This window comes from Furipterus horrens, unplaced genomic scaffold, assembly GCF_987537825.1.
Source record: "Furipterus horrens unplaced genomic scaffold, mFurHor1.1.pri manual_scaffold_4, whole genome shotgun sequence".
Lineage (NCBI taxonomy): Eukaryota > Metazoa > Chordata > Mammalia > Chiroptera > Furipteridae > Furipterus > Furipterus horrens.
Genome location: NW_028327174.1, coordinates 16,979,424 through 16,992,845, shown reverse-complemented (window position 1 = coordinate 16,992,845; position 13,422 = coordinate 16,979,424). Strand labels below are relative to the sequence as shown.

At 38.2% G+C, this 13,422-nt stretch overlaps 1 protein-coding gene and 1 pseudogene across 6 annotated transcripts in view; both read right to left on the bottom strand.

Moving 5' to 3' along the window:
• The window catches only part of ANKS1B (ankyrin repeat and sterile alpha motif domain containing 1B), an 829,228-nt gene extending 816,154 nt beyond the window's left edge, over positions 1-13,074 (bottom strand). For all 6 annotated transcript variants that reach the window (XM_090272643.1, XM_090272644.1, XM_090272647.1 and 3 more), the window contains exon 1: positions 12,941-13,074. In XM_090272643.1, coding sequence (XP_090128769.1) covers positions 12,941-13,074 — 134 coding nt within the window. The remainder of the gene's footprint in view (positions 1-12,940) is intronic.
• On the bottom strand, positions 8,214-8,314 carry LOC150011196 (small nucleolar RNA U3; annotated as a pseudogene).
• Positions 13,075-13,422: the final 348 nt, after the last annotated feature.

Below are 13,422 nucleotides of genomic sequence, written 5' to 3'. Positions count from 1 at the left end.
CACTATCATCATCATCATTATCACCATTAGAGAAAATAACAGCATTATGTTACTCTCCTCTTCCACTTCCTCTTCCACACTCTTTTCCCCTTCTCATTCCTCATTTCCTTCCTCTTCCTGAACAATTTAGTTCCTAAATCCATGAAGTAGGGCAGAGAAAAGTAGGCATCCACACAAGAGGAAAGAGTGAAATATCAGAGCCCAAGACAGGGTAGAGAATATCCATACTGGCAGCAGCTGAGCGTGAGGTGTCAGAGCTTAAGCAAGATAGAAGGGGCATCCCCATAGAGGGATGGATGATATAAAAGGGTCAGAGCCCAAGTAGGGTAACAAGGGCATCCATGTGGTGGTAGCCAAGGGAAATTTCCAGGCATGGGGTATCAGAGTCCAAACAGAGAGAGGAGGGCACCTGCATGCAAGGGACACCCAATGCAGGAGGTTAGACCCAGAGCAGGATAAAGGGCATCCCTCTGTAGATACAATTGGGCATAAGGAGTCAGAGCTAGAAAAGGGCAAGAGGTTGTCTGGGCAGGGGATTTGTCCTATTGTCCATAATGTTCACTTTAATCACTAGCTTATGAAGAACTAACTCCTATCCTTCTCAAACCATTCCAAAAAATCCAAGAAGAGGGAAGACTCCAAAACTCTTTCTATAAGGTCAATATTACCCTAATTCCAAAACCAGGTCAAGACAACAAAGAAAGAAACCTACAGGCCAATATCACTGATGAACACAAATACTAAAATCCTCAACAAAATATTGGCAGACTGGATCCAGCAACACATTAAAAAGATCATACACCATAATCAAATGGGATTCATCCCAGGGATGCAAGGATGGTTTAATATTTGCAAATCAATAAATGTAATACACTGCATAAACAAAATGAAACACAAAAATCACATGATCATATCAATAGATGCTGAAAAAGCATCTGATAAAATACAACACCCGTTTATGATTAAAACATTCAGCAAAGTGGAAATAGAGAGAACATACCTCAACATAATAAAGGCCATATATAAGAAACCTGAAGCCAACATGGTCAAAAACTGCAAGCATTCCTCCTAAGTCAGGAACAAAACAAGTATGTCCACTCTCCCCACTCCTATTCAACATAATCTTGGAAGTTCTAGCCACAGTAATCAGACAAGAAAAAGAAATAAAAGGCATCCAAATTGGAAAAGAGGAAGTAAAATTGTCATTATTTGCAAATGACATGATCGTGTACATAGCAAACCCTATAGACTCCACAAAAAACTACTCAACCTAATAAGTGCATTTGGCAAAATAGCAGGGTACAAAGTCAATATTCAGAAATTGAAGGTATTTCTGTACACCAAAAATAAAATATCAGAGATAGAAACTAGAAAGAAAATCCCATTCACTATAGAAAAATAAAGCACTTAGGAATAAACTTAACCAAGGAGGTAAAAGACCTGTACTTGGAAAACTACAGAACACTGAAGAAAGAAATTAAGGAAGATACAAATAAATGGAAACATATACCATGTTCATGAATGGGAAGAATCAACATCATAAAAATGTCCATGCTACCCAAAACAATTTATAGATTCAACACAATCCCTATTAAAATACCAATGGTATATTTCACAGACCTAGAAAAAATACTTAAAAAATGTATATGGAACCAAAAAACACCCCGAATACCCACAGCAATCTTGAGGAAGAACACAGTAGGAGGACTCACAATACCTGATATCAAACTATACTACAAGGCCACTGTAATCAAAACAGTCTTGTAATGGCATAAGAACAGACATATAGATCAATGGAACAGAATAGAGAGCCCAGAAATAAACCCAGGTCCAGATGGACAACTAATATTTGACAAAGGGGGAAGGAGCATAAAATGGATATAAAATGGTGCTATGAGAACTGAACAGGGACGTGCAAAAAAAATGAAACTAGACCACCAACTCACACCATACTGCGGAATAAACTCAAGATGGATAAAAGACTTAAATGTGAGCCGTGACACCATAAAAGTCCTAGAGGGAAAGATAGGTAGGAATTTTTCAGATATCCCATGTAGCAATATTTTTGCCAATATATCTCCTAGGGCAAGAGAAATAAAGGAAAGAATAAACAAATGGGACTACATCAAACTAAAGAGTTTCTGCTCAGCAAAAGAAAACATCAGCAAGATAAAAAGGGTACCAACCATATGGGAAAACATATTTGTCAATGATGCCTCATACAAGGGTTTGATCTTCAAAATATATAAGGAACTTATATGACTCAACACGAAGAAGACAAATGATCCAATTAAAAAATGGGCAAAGAACCTGAACAAACACCTCTTCAAAGAGGACATACAGAAGGTCCGATAGGCATATGAAAGAATGCTCAACATCACTAGCCATCAGAGAGATGCAAATTAAAACCACAATGAGATACCATTTTACACCAGTCAGAATGGCCATCATCAATAAATCAGTAAACAACAAGTGCTGGCGAGGATGTGGAGAAACGGGAACCCTAGTGCACTGTTGGTTGGAATGCAGACTGGTGCAGCCACTGTGGAAAACAGTATGGAATTTCCTCAAAAAAAAACAAAAAACAAAAATGGAACTGCCTTTTGACCCAGCAGTTCCATTGATAGGGTAATACCCAAAGAATCCCAAAACACCAGTTGAAAAGAACCTATGCACCCCTATGTTCCTAGCGGCGCTATTTATAATACCCAAATGCTGGAAACAGCCTAAGTGCCCATCTGTAGAAGAGTGGATTTAAAAACTGTGGTACATTTACACGATGGAATACTATGCAGCAGAAAGGAAGAAGGAAATCCTACCATTTGTGACAACATGGATGGAACTGGAGAGTATTATGCTTAACGAAACAACCCAGGCAGCAAAAGACAAATACCATATGATATCATCTAATACAGAAAACTAATGAACAACACAAACAAACAAGCAAAATAGAATTAGAGGAAAGTAAACACGGAGCAGGCTGACAGTGACTGGGGGAAGGGGAGAGGGGAGAAGGGCGGAAAGAGGGGAAAGGGTCTAGTCGAGGAACTAGTATGAATGACCCATGGACATGAACAATGGGGTGGGGATTTTCTATGGGAGAAGGGATGGGTGGGGTCGGGGAGAGCAATGGGGGAAAAAGTGGGACAACTGTAATAGAAAAACAATAAATAATCACCTGCTCATGATGCTGTTGGTCAGGCTGCATATACAATTACTCTTTTTTCGTTTGTAGTAGCTATTGTGTGGAGAGGTGCATTTAAACTATTAGAATATCCCATTCTTCATGATTGATTTTAATAGTTAAATTGTCCCAGACTTTGCCAGTTCAGGCCCTTTCAGATTGGCTTCCCAGAATCCTTCTTTGAGCGTGTTCCTGCTTTTGCTGCCTTTGTCTGCTTCAGTCCCAGATCCATCATTTCTCCAAGAAACCACATTTCCCTTTATTGAAAAAGGGTAATTAAAGGCTAATATTTGGGTCCTAGTTATGCTCATTAGTGAAAACAACATTTTCACACACAAAACTACAGAGACAGATCTATATTTCTTAAAAACTGATTCATCTAAGTCCAACATAATTTGACAGGAAAGATTCATTTTAATTTCTCCCTCCCTATATTTGTAAGTTCCCTCTCCAACAGTGAAAAACTTAAGTTCTGTTCTTGTCAGTACATATACTCTTTGATAAATTTTGCTGTATGTAGCCAGTGCTTTCCACTGCCATACCCTCTCTTGGGTCAATGTCCTCCTTATGTCACTCAGGCTTTGACACCGGGCTGCAATGCCCTTCCCCCAAACTGTCAGCCTGGTAAACTCCTATTCATTTTACAAGATTCAAAAATCACCTCCTCTCTGAAGTTTCCCATGACTATCCCTCCCAGATACAATTAAAGGCGCCTTCTTCTTGTTCCTCATGTTCCTGTAGCATTGTCTGGTTCCTGCATTACAGAATATATCACAATGTACTTTTTATTTTGTTTTTAAAATTTATTGGGGTAACACTGGTTAATAAAATTATACAGGTTTCAGGTGCACAATTCCATATCATCTGTATATTGCATTGTGTGTTCACCACCTCAAGTGTCCTTCCTATATCACAACGTATTTTAACTCTTTGCTGACATATGTGTGCAATTATTCTACAAGTACTAGTGAGTAGACAGAGATGATCTGATTCAGTTTTAGAATCCACAGGTACTCAATAAACACTTGCTTTACAAAAAAGTAATCACTCTTCTTTTAACTGTTCCTAGGACAGTTCCCTATAAGATCCTAACTGACTTTGGTTAGTTGGCTAGTTGGTTCATTGATCGGTAAAACTTGGTTTTACTACACAGCATAAAACATACCAGTGAAAAAACTTGTAGGAGATAGTTTTACCATTGTTCCTAATTATTCACCTTCTCTGATATGTCTTCAAAGTTTCTGCCAACCTTCCGAATGACAGACCACTCTAGTCAATAGCCAAAGCAAGCTAATGGGAAGCAGCTCTGTCCTGGGCTATCCCACTGCTGGCATTTACTGTGCCAAAGACAGCTCTGCATAATTTCTGCTGCTCCCCCCACACACACTCCTACTTACTCCCATATGTCCACACTAGCAGTAAAATAGCTATACAAAACAGGGATAATCCTGTAAGTCAATAGCAGATTTTTAGTATATTCAAAACACAAGATACTATATTTAGCATATTCATATGATACACAAAACATTGCAAATAAAGATTACTAACGAGAAGTATCAAACAAAGATTCAAAGAGGCTAAACAGTAATTAAGGAAGGAAGGAAGAAAACCTTAATGTGGAAGAATGTTAATTGGGATCCAAGGGTCCAGAACTTCAAATGCCTCCCTTATAAAGAGAAATACAGGCTTATGGAATAACCTAGATACTGAAGTCAACTTGCAACGTGAAGTAATTTTTCAAGCAAGAAAATGTATTTTAAAAATTTGAATCTCAACTCACATTAGATATTAAAGCTTTTATACAATTGCATCCCATAAATCTTTGTCATCTGTGATCACATAATAAATATATACATCTAAGGAATAACTTCTTCTGGAAACAGGTAAACAACCTGTCATCTGCTGATGGGTATATAATATAACAGTTATCTAATAAAAATACTAAATAAGTAGCAGAAAGAAAAGGCTTTTCCAGCACCAGCCCTATGTTATCCCATTTGTCACATCTCCGATAAGAAGGAAGGATAACCGACCACCTTTATCCAACCTCCTCTCGCAAATCTGGCAAAATTCACTCCATCAGCTCTAGGACAAGAGCTCCAAAGCTTAACTGTTTAGCCTAAAGCTTTTTTTTTTTTTCCTCTTTAAATGAAAATACTAAAAAAGCTGCCTCTTCCTAAATGTGTATACCAATCAGTCACACTTCAGTATGAATTAACTGTCGGCTCCCACAAATAGTTTTTGGTGGCGGCGTAAAGCTCGAAAGAAATGATACTGAGTACATCAGGTTAGAAGTTAACACTGATGGAGGCAGGAAACTAGAGATGATGAAAGCAGACTCTGTAGACTCAATTTTAAATGTTCAATATTAGTTCTTCTCAATCTACTTCTCACTACACAGCCCATTCCAGCTCTACTCCTTCCACAACACCTGCTTCCCCTCAGGAGAAAGAGCCAAGGTGAACTTGTAATGATTAGAATGAAGAAGAGGCTTTCTCTCCAGAAAAAGATTAGGGCAGGAAGAGTCAAAGGAACTGTGGTGTGGGAAACAGAAATATCAAGCAGGCAGACAGAAACGAGGTTGGCCGTTTACGCCCACATCCTTCACCCAAAATGTGATAGAATTTGATCCAAGAATAGTGACAAGTCCAGGCCGATTCTTTCAGCTCACTTAACTAGAAGTAATTAACCACTTTCAATAAAGCTGCCCTCACAACACAATGGAACCCAAATAACTCCACAGCACAACTGAATCAAAGTTCAATTTTCAGACAGATTCACAGATTCATGAAGACATCCTGTCCTGCTAAATAAATCACACAATTTCAATCCTTACCCAGGTTTAACACAAATATGGAGATCACCTGCTGTCCTATTGATGTGAATAAGAAAACTGGACTCTGAGAAGGGTCCCTAGATCTGTATTACACAAGAAAATTCACTGGGTTTTCACCTAGCATTGTACCTCTGCCTGCCATATGGTTTACATGACCACGTCATCAGATGCATAAGAAAGGGCTGGAACGCCAATGAATCTTCTGTGTGAATTCCTGCATTTTCAGATATAAAATATTCTCTCATATCAACATATGATTTTAATGAACTAAAACTATGCTGCCATGTGTTCAAAATGGAAACCAAAGGCAAACTAAAATGCATTGAATGTTAAATACCATCAGGTTCTGTAGGTTGAAATTAGTTTTTTCTGATCCTTGATTTGAACTACAGTCAGCTTCCATTTCTAGTTAAATACTTAGGAAGAATGTTCTATAACAGGCTCCGCAAAAGAATTTTCCCAAATTACCTCAAATGCATAATTAAGTAAACTATTTCAGTATACAATTGAACTAATCAAATTGTGTTTACTGTCACCTGAGAGGTTAAATTGCTCAAGTCAGTACCGCACTACTGAATATTGCAAGCTTCTGCATTAATGTCAGCGAAGACCTGCTCCACCCTTCCATCAACTTTAAGAAACCGCTGAGACCCACAAGGTACTGGGCAATGTAAGAACGGACAAGATGCATAGTAGTCGCCGGCTGTTGTCCTAATTCCCAGCTACACATCAGCCTCACTGTTTTGAAGAGGGAGCAGAAAACCCTGTTTAGTAGAGAAAGAGGTCAGTACCAAAATTCCCTCTCCTCCCTCCTCACACCCCCCCATGCAGCTGGCACTGTTCTCTCTGGCAGACACAGCTCCCTGAGCATAATGGTGCAATCACCACTTCAAACATCATTACTATCTAAAATAGATAACCCACTTGCAAGTTGACTATTTTTATAGATACAACATTTTCATGCAGTTTAACTGCTCTATTTGTGATTTATTCCACTTAACCAATGCAGTTTCCCTAGAAGTATCTTATATCTGAGTCCCAACAACCACAATTGTCCAAATAGTTGCAAAAATTACAAATGCTTCCAAGTTGCCTCTTATTTCCTTATGCCCTTCAACAAAAACTTCATGAGCTGAATCCTGAATCTGAAAATATTTAAAAGCTATCTGGTTTATTGATCTAATTTTTCACATAGGGGTCTTCAGAGCTGGATTCTTTATGTTCAACAAGAATTTAATAAATAATGTTTATATAGTGCTTGGCATTTTGAGGCAATAAAAAAATCAAGAGAATTTGAGACATTAACAAACGTTTTATTGCTTTATTAAAATACAAATAGCTCTTAATCTAGACACACTAAAAATAATTAATTTAATATACATTTTAAGTGGGAATTATTTTTATTTGGTTTAAAAGGCATTTGTGCCAAAGGAAGGGACTTTAAAGGGCTTTGCAGCTGTCTCACAAAAGATATGTTAAATAAAATGAAATTTTCCATATATTATGGACAAAGAAAAAGGAGGGAGGCAACTCAACTTCAATACACTGATGAGCTCTCATGAGCTCAGATTCCTGCAAGGATGAAAGGGAGTGGTGAGAAATATAACTGAAAACACACACAGAAAAAGAAGTATGTACTTGTCCTGGAAAAATGCTAACGCCTCTCTCAGCTAAGTTTGAAAAAGAGAAGGGAAGTATAAAAGTTCACTGCTATGGCAGCTAATGTAACCTTGAACTCTGAGAGAGTAACAGTAAAAAACCATAGATGGTTTTAGACCACAGGAGAAATTTCCTATGACACTGAACAATGTCAAGAATCTGATCCTTCCCAACTTCTATTTTGCTTCTATCTTCCCCAATGAGAATGATTTTCAAACTGGAAAGGATAGACAAATAATGTTGGGAAATTTCTGAAGCTCCAAACAGACAGAGATCCTAAGAGACACTTAGCTGCTTCAAATGAGTGTGAGTATCCAAACCCAGAAGAATTAGATGCATCAAAATTGGCACAACCAATGGTTCACTCCCAGAAACAAGCTATCATAAAGTAACCTGATTTGGATGGAAATTGTAGACTTACTACTAAAGGGGTAGATTAAAGAATGCCATAAACAGAATATAGTGTGAATTTAGAAAGGCAGTGGATAAAATACCCCATAATATTCTCATACATATATTGGAAAGAAGTAGCTGACAGTTCTATCAAGTGGCTTCAATGTTGGTAGAAATACCATGCATAAAAATTGCTACTTTTAGTAACGAACTATAGAAAGGATCCCTGAAAGTATAGTCTTAAAATTGCTACTTTTAAATTTATGCTAAGCCGAAGAGAGGTTCTTTAGAGATATATCACAGTGTGTTGAATTCCAGTTTTAGAAAACATGCTTATTAAATCTACAGATGACGCAGAGGAAAGAAGTGGATATGCTAGAAGACAGATGCAAGAATCACAAAGTTCTAGATAGGTGATAAATATAGGCTAAAACAAGTAAGATTAAATGTAATAGGGATAATTTAAGTTCAAGCAACACTTTTACATGTACTAGATAGGGGAACCATGGCTCCACAAATCATTGAAAAAAAATACCTGAAAGTTTTGAGTATCTGCTCAATGTGAACCAATGCCATTATACAGCTTAAAAAAAAATTGACCTGCATTAAGGTAGGTCTTAGATTAATAATAATAAAGTGATAACCTCATTGTATCATGTTTTAAATAGCTGCTATTTTAATTTACATAGTATGTGTTCATTGTAGAATACTGGGAAATGTATATAAGAAGAAAATAACGATTACCCAGAATTCCATCACTCAAAGATGAATACAATTTATATTTTGGTGTTTATCATTCCAGTCTTCTTAATGCACATTATAAATGTTCACACACACTTATTTTTCTTAAGAAAAAATAGGATCATACTACAAATACTATTTTGTAACCTGTTTTGTTTTTGTTTTTGTTTTTTAATTCTACAGTACATCAAGTCCCAGTATATTCTACACTGATCCAATGACAGCTAGTGCATTTTGTTCATTTCTGCTCACTACACTTTAAGAGTCATTGCAAAATTTAAGAATATGCAAAGAAGGGAAAATAGAGTAGTGAAAGCTACGAAAATCTAAATTCACCTATTCTGCAATGCCACATAACAAAAGGTTGATGGAAATAATAGTACTTCCACGAAAAAAATATAGAAGATTGATAATGAAGAAAATACAGCTAAATGCATGCACATGAAGAATTGCCCTGACAGAGGAATTAAACTGCTTTATATTGACCCATGCAGCCAAACTAACACGAATTGCTGAAAATTAAAGGGAAGTGGATTTCAACTCAATAAAAGGAATTTTTTAAATAATTAGAGCTGTCAAAAAATAGAATGGATCTAGTCACTGGAAGGTTTCACAGGGTTGGAGCAACTAACTAGTAAAGGATGTTAGAGATAATTCCTCTAAGTGAGATGTTGGATTAAAAGGTCCCATTCTGTTTGAAGGGACCTAATGGGAAACTTGCTACAGAAATTTACTGCCAGTCATTCATAGTCGTTAAGGGCTTAAGAAACAGAGTCCAGTGCTTTGTAGATGCATGAGAAATTATAATAACACTAACAGTGAACACCAACGTGCTAAATGCTTGACACTCATTGCTTACTGCCTCATTTAATACTTACAACAACCATGTATCGTAGGTAGTATGATTATTTTATAGAAAAGAACAGTGAGGCTTAGAGAGATTTCTATGTTTACTCAAGATCATTGCTACTTGTGCTGAAAATTGTAGTGTCACCCAAGCATACCTGATTCCCCATCACATAGCCACTGCTCACTTGGTAGGTAATATGTAATCAAAAGCATCTCCACCAAAGTTCTTCACTAGTGAGCCCTCAAAGGGCAGTCATAAGATTTTTTTTAATTAGATAAAAATTAAGGATTTTTAAATTAAAGTATTCATAGCAAAATAAAATGTTCAGATCAGACTATCTCAACTATATACCTTAAACTTTTGAGACTAAAACATTCAATGAATAAGACATAAGATATGGTAGAGCAAATGTGAATCACATAACTTCACATGTTTGCCAGTACTAATCATGTGACCTTGAGCAAGTTCTTAGTCTTCCTGTCTTTTTGGTTCTTCATATGTGAAATGAGGATCAATGACTTAAGGTCCACATAGAACTTTTTAAAAGATTTTATTTACTTATTTTAGAGAGGGGGAAAGGGAGGGAGAAAGAGAGGGAGAGAAACATCGATGTGCAAGAGAAACATCAATCAGTTGCCTTTCACATGCCCCCAATGGGGACCTGGCCCGCAACCCAAGTATGTGCCCTGACTGGGAATCAAACCGGTGACCCTTCAGTTCACAGGCCATGCCAGCCGGGGCTTATTTACATACATAGAATTGAATGAGATGATACATGTAAGCATTTAGCACAATATCTAGTACTATTATTACCCAACACAATTAATAAATCGGGGGGGGTGGTATAGGAGAGACAAAACTTGCATTCCAAAATACTTTAAAATTTCAAGGTGTCATTATGTTTGAGGTGGAAGGGCCACATTTTCCATTTTTTCTGTAAATAACTTTCTGATGACAGTCATTTATGAAATAAAGTGACAACTAAATAAAATGTGTCTTCCCTTAGGAATTTCATTTTATGCAAATGATCATCCAAAGAATACAATTTCGACTCCCATTTTCTTCAGACACTGCTTTAGTTGTTTATTCAGTATGAGATAGATAAATGCAAATTTTAAGGTTATTGATTTTGATTTTTACACTTCTGTTCACACTACTCTAATGAACACATGTTTTTAGTTTCGTTGCTCTATGTGCATTCTTGTTGTAGAGCTACTGCTGCTACCTCTGAAAAAACCAGCAAAAGAGAAAACCTCTCTCAAGAAGTACACCGTGGGGCACGACTTTGATATTTAATGTTTTCCAGTGTTAAATAGTTAGTATTTCATTCCTAATATTTGATATCTGTTCTTTTTTTTAATGGCACAACTGAGAAAGTATTTAATAGATATTTGCCTATCTCAAAAACAGGCTTTTTAAAATACTATATACCTCAAGGAAATTAACTCTTCTCAAAGAGTTCTTTAATGTTATTCTGAGGAAATTAATTAGTTTTAGAAACCACTTTTAACACATAGGTTTCTAGCCATAATCATTTTTATAAATGATATGATACATTGGCAAACATTTATTTTACCTTCAGCTTACAACTGTACAGATAACCGCTTTTGTATAAATTACCTGTGACTAAGGACAATTAATTACTGGATCTATAATCTAAAATATGCACACTTGTCTACTTGTATATGGAAGTGAAAATTATTTAACAAGGGAGTACACCAAGAATCATCACTTTTAAGACGACTAAAAAAAATGTCCCATAAATATTCATTGTTCTGAACTGAACTGTCATTCCAATAAAATGTCACTGTCACAAGTATAGGTGATCGCATATGGAGCTTTTTTTTGAATCCCAGCAACTATTTTCCAACTAAATTCATTTCACTGTACTACAAATATTTAATTTACCCTATTAGCCAGGACTGTTAATTGCCTTTCTGACCACTACAACATGTGAGGAGTGTGTAAAGAACACAATGCCATCATCCAAAAGTTAAGCACTTGTTAAGAGTAGCACAGAACAGCTTTTAAAAACCATGAACATCACTGGGGCTTTTATCTTTCATATTTTATTTCCTAATTTGAGAGAGAGAGAGAGAGAGAGAGAGAGGGCTAGAGAAAGAGAGAGGGAAATATCAATTTGTTGTTCCACTCATTGGTTGCTTCTTGTATGTGCCCTGATCAGGGATTCAGCCCGCACCTTGGTGTATCAGGACAACACTCTAATCAACTGAGCTACCTGGCCAGGGCCCCACTTGGGCTTTTACATTTTTTTTACAAGTCCAGTTGAGTTGCCTATGATATGCTTTAGGGTGAAGATATGAATAATGCTTCCCGAAATATCCAGGATAAATGGAAAAACCATGATTTTAGAAACTAAAGAAATTTCCTTGAATTTTATCTAGCGAATATTCTTCAGGAGTCCTCCTTCCCCACTGATTTTATTTGTCCATCAATTCAACTTTAAGTTAATAGTTTTTGAAATCAACCCTGCTATTTCTAAGGTACTAATTGCTGAATAAAGACCTTGACATTTTTTTTCAAACGTCATCTCAGATTCTCCAAGCAATATTAGTCTCACCTGCAACATCTTCACATTAAAAGGCCTCTACCATATTCCAAATACGGTATCCCAATCCTGAGCTGGCATCCTTCATCCTGAGATATAAAATAACTAAGTTTTCACTCAGCTACGTCCAGGTAACAGAGTGCTGCTGGGCTGCCTCATCAAGTTTTATACACACCCTGTACTGATGCCATTTCATCAGAAGGTCCACTTTTGTGGGATCATAACCTACAGCAGAGCAAATGTCTTCTGCAAGAGAAGGTAGCAGCAACCAAAGTAAGTGGCTTTTGCAGGGTAATTGCATGCACGCGATAGCTTCTCTGCCAATTTCACTTAAATAGACAAAAAAAAGAAGAGAAAAGAAAGAAAGGCTGGGTTCGAGGCTTAAAATATATAATAAACACTGATGGGAAGCATGTGGAACGCCGATTTTCTCCTAGCAACACTAGTACATGCCCAAGTTCTGCACCACAGCTCCGAGAAAAGTATTATTGACGCACTGATGGAAGGCTATTTTAAAATTACTCAAAGAATTTGAGGCGTCAACTGGCTGGAAGGCTCAAGCCTCTTTTCCATCCACACTGTCTGTTTTCCTGCCTAATTTAAGAATGAATCCCTGGCAGCCAGCAGGTGCAATTACCACGAGGAGCAGCAGGTACCCATCACAATGCATAAGGAGGTGTGCAATCCCGGGGCAGCTGCCCTCCTTACCTTAGCAGATTTGACAGGGGCAGGGGTCCGGATCCACCGCCCAGGATCCCTCCTTTCCTGCCAGACAGGAGTTTCTCCACCAGAGCCACATTGCCAGTGCGAGCAGCTTCCAGCAGCTCCTGGTCCTTCCCCATAGTCTCTCACCGACTCCCTCGCAGAGTCCTTTCCCCCTCCGGGTCCTTCTCCCCGCCCACCCCGAAGCCCCCAAATCGAGGGCCCTCCCGCCCCACCCTGAAATTATGCGCCCCGGGTGCTTTTGGGGAGCGGGCGTTGGATGGTGAGGACTGAGGAGGTCGGAGCAGGAGGAGGCGGAGAGCGTCCTCGCGGGAGCCGGAGCGCAGTGCACTGCCGCGACGGCGTCGGCCCTCGTGCCCTAGCGCCCCGGCTGGATCTCGCCTCGGCTTCGGCGCCGGGCCGGCTCCGCGGGGAGGCGGCGAAGAGGAGCGCGGGGCTGCGGCTCCCGCGGCCGTGGCCCGTGCCGA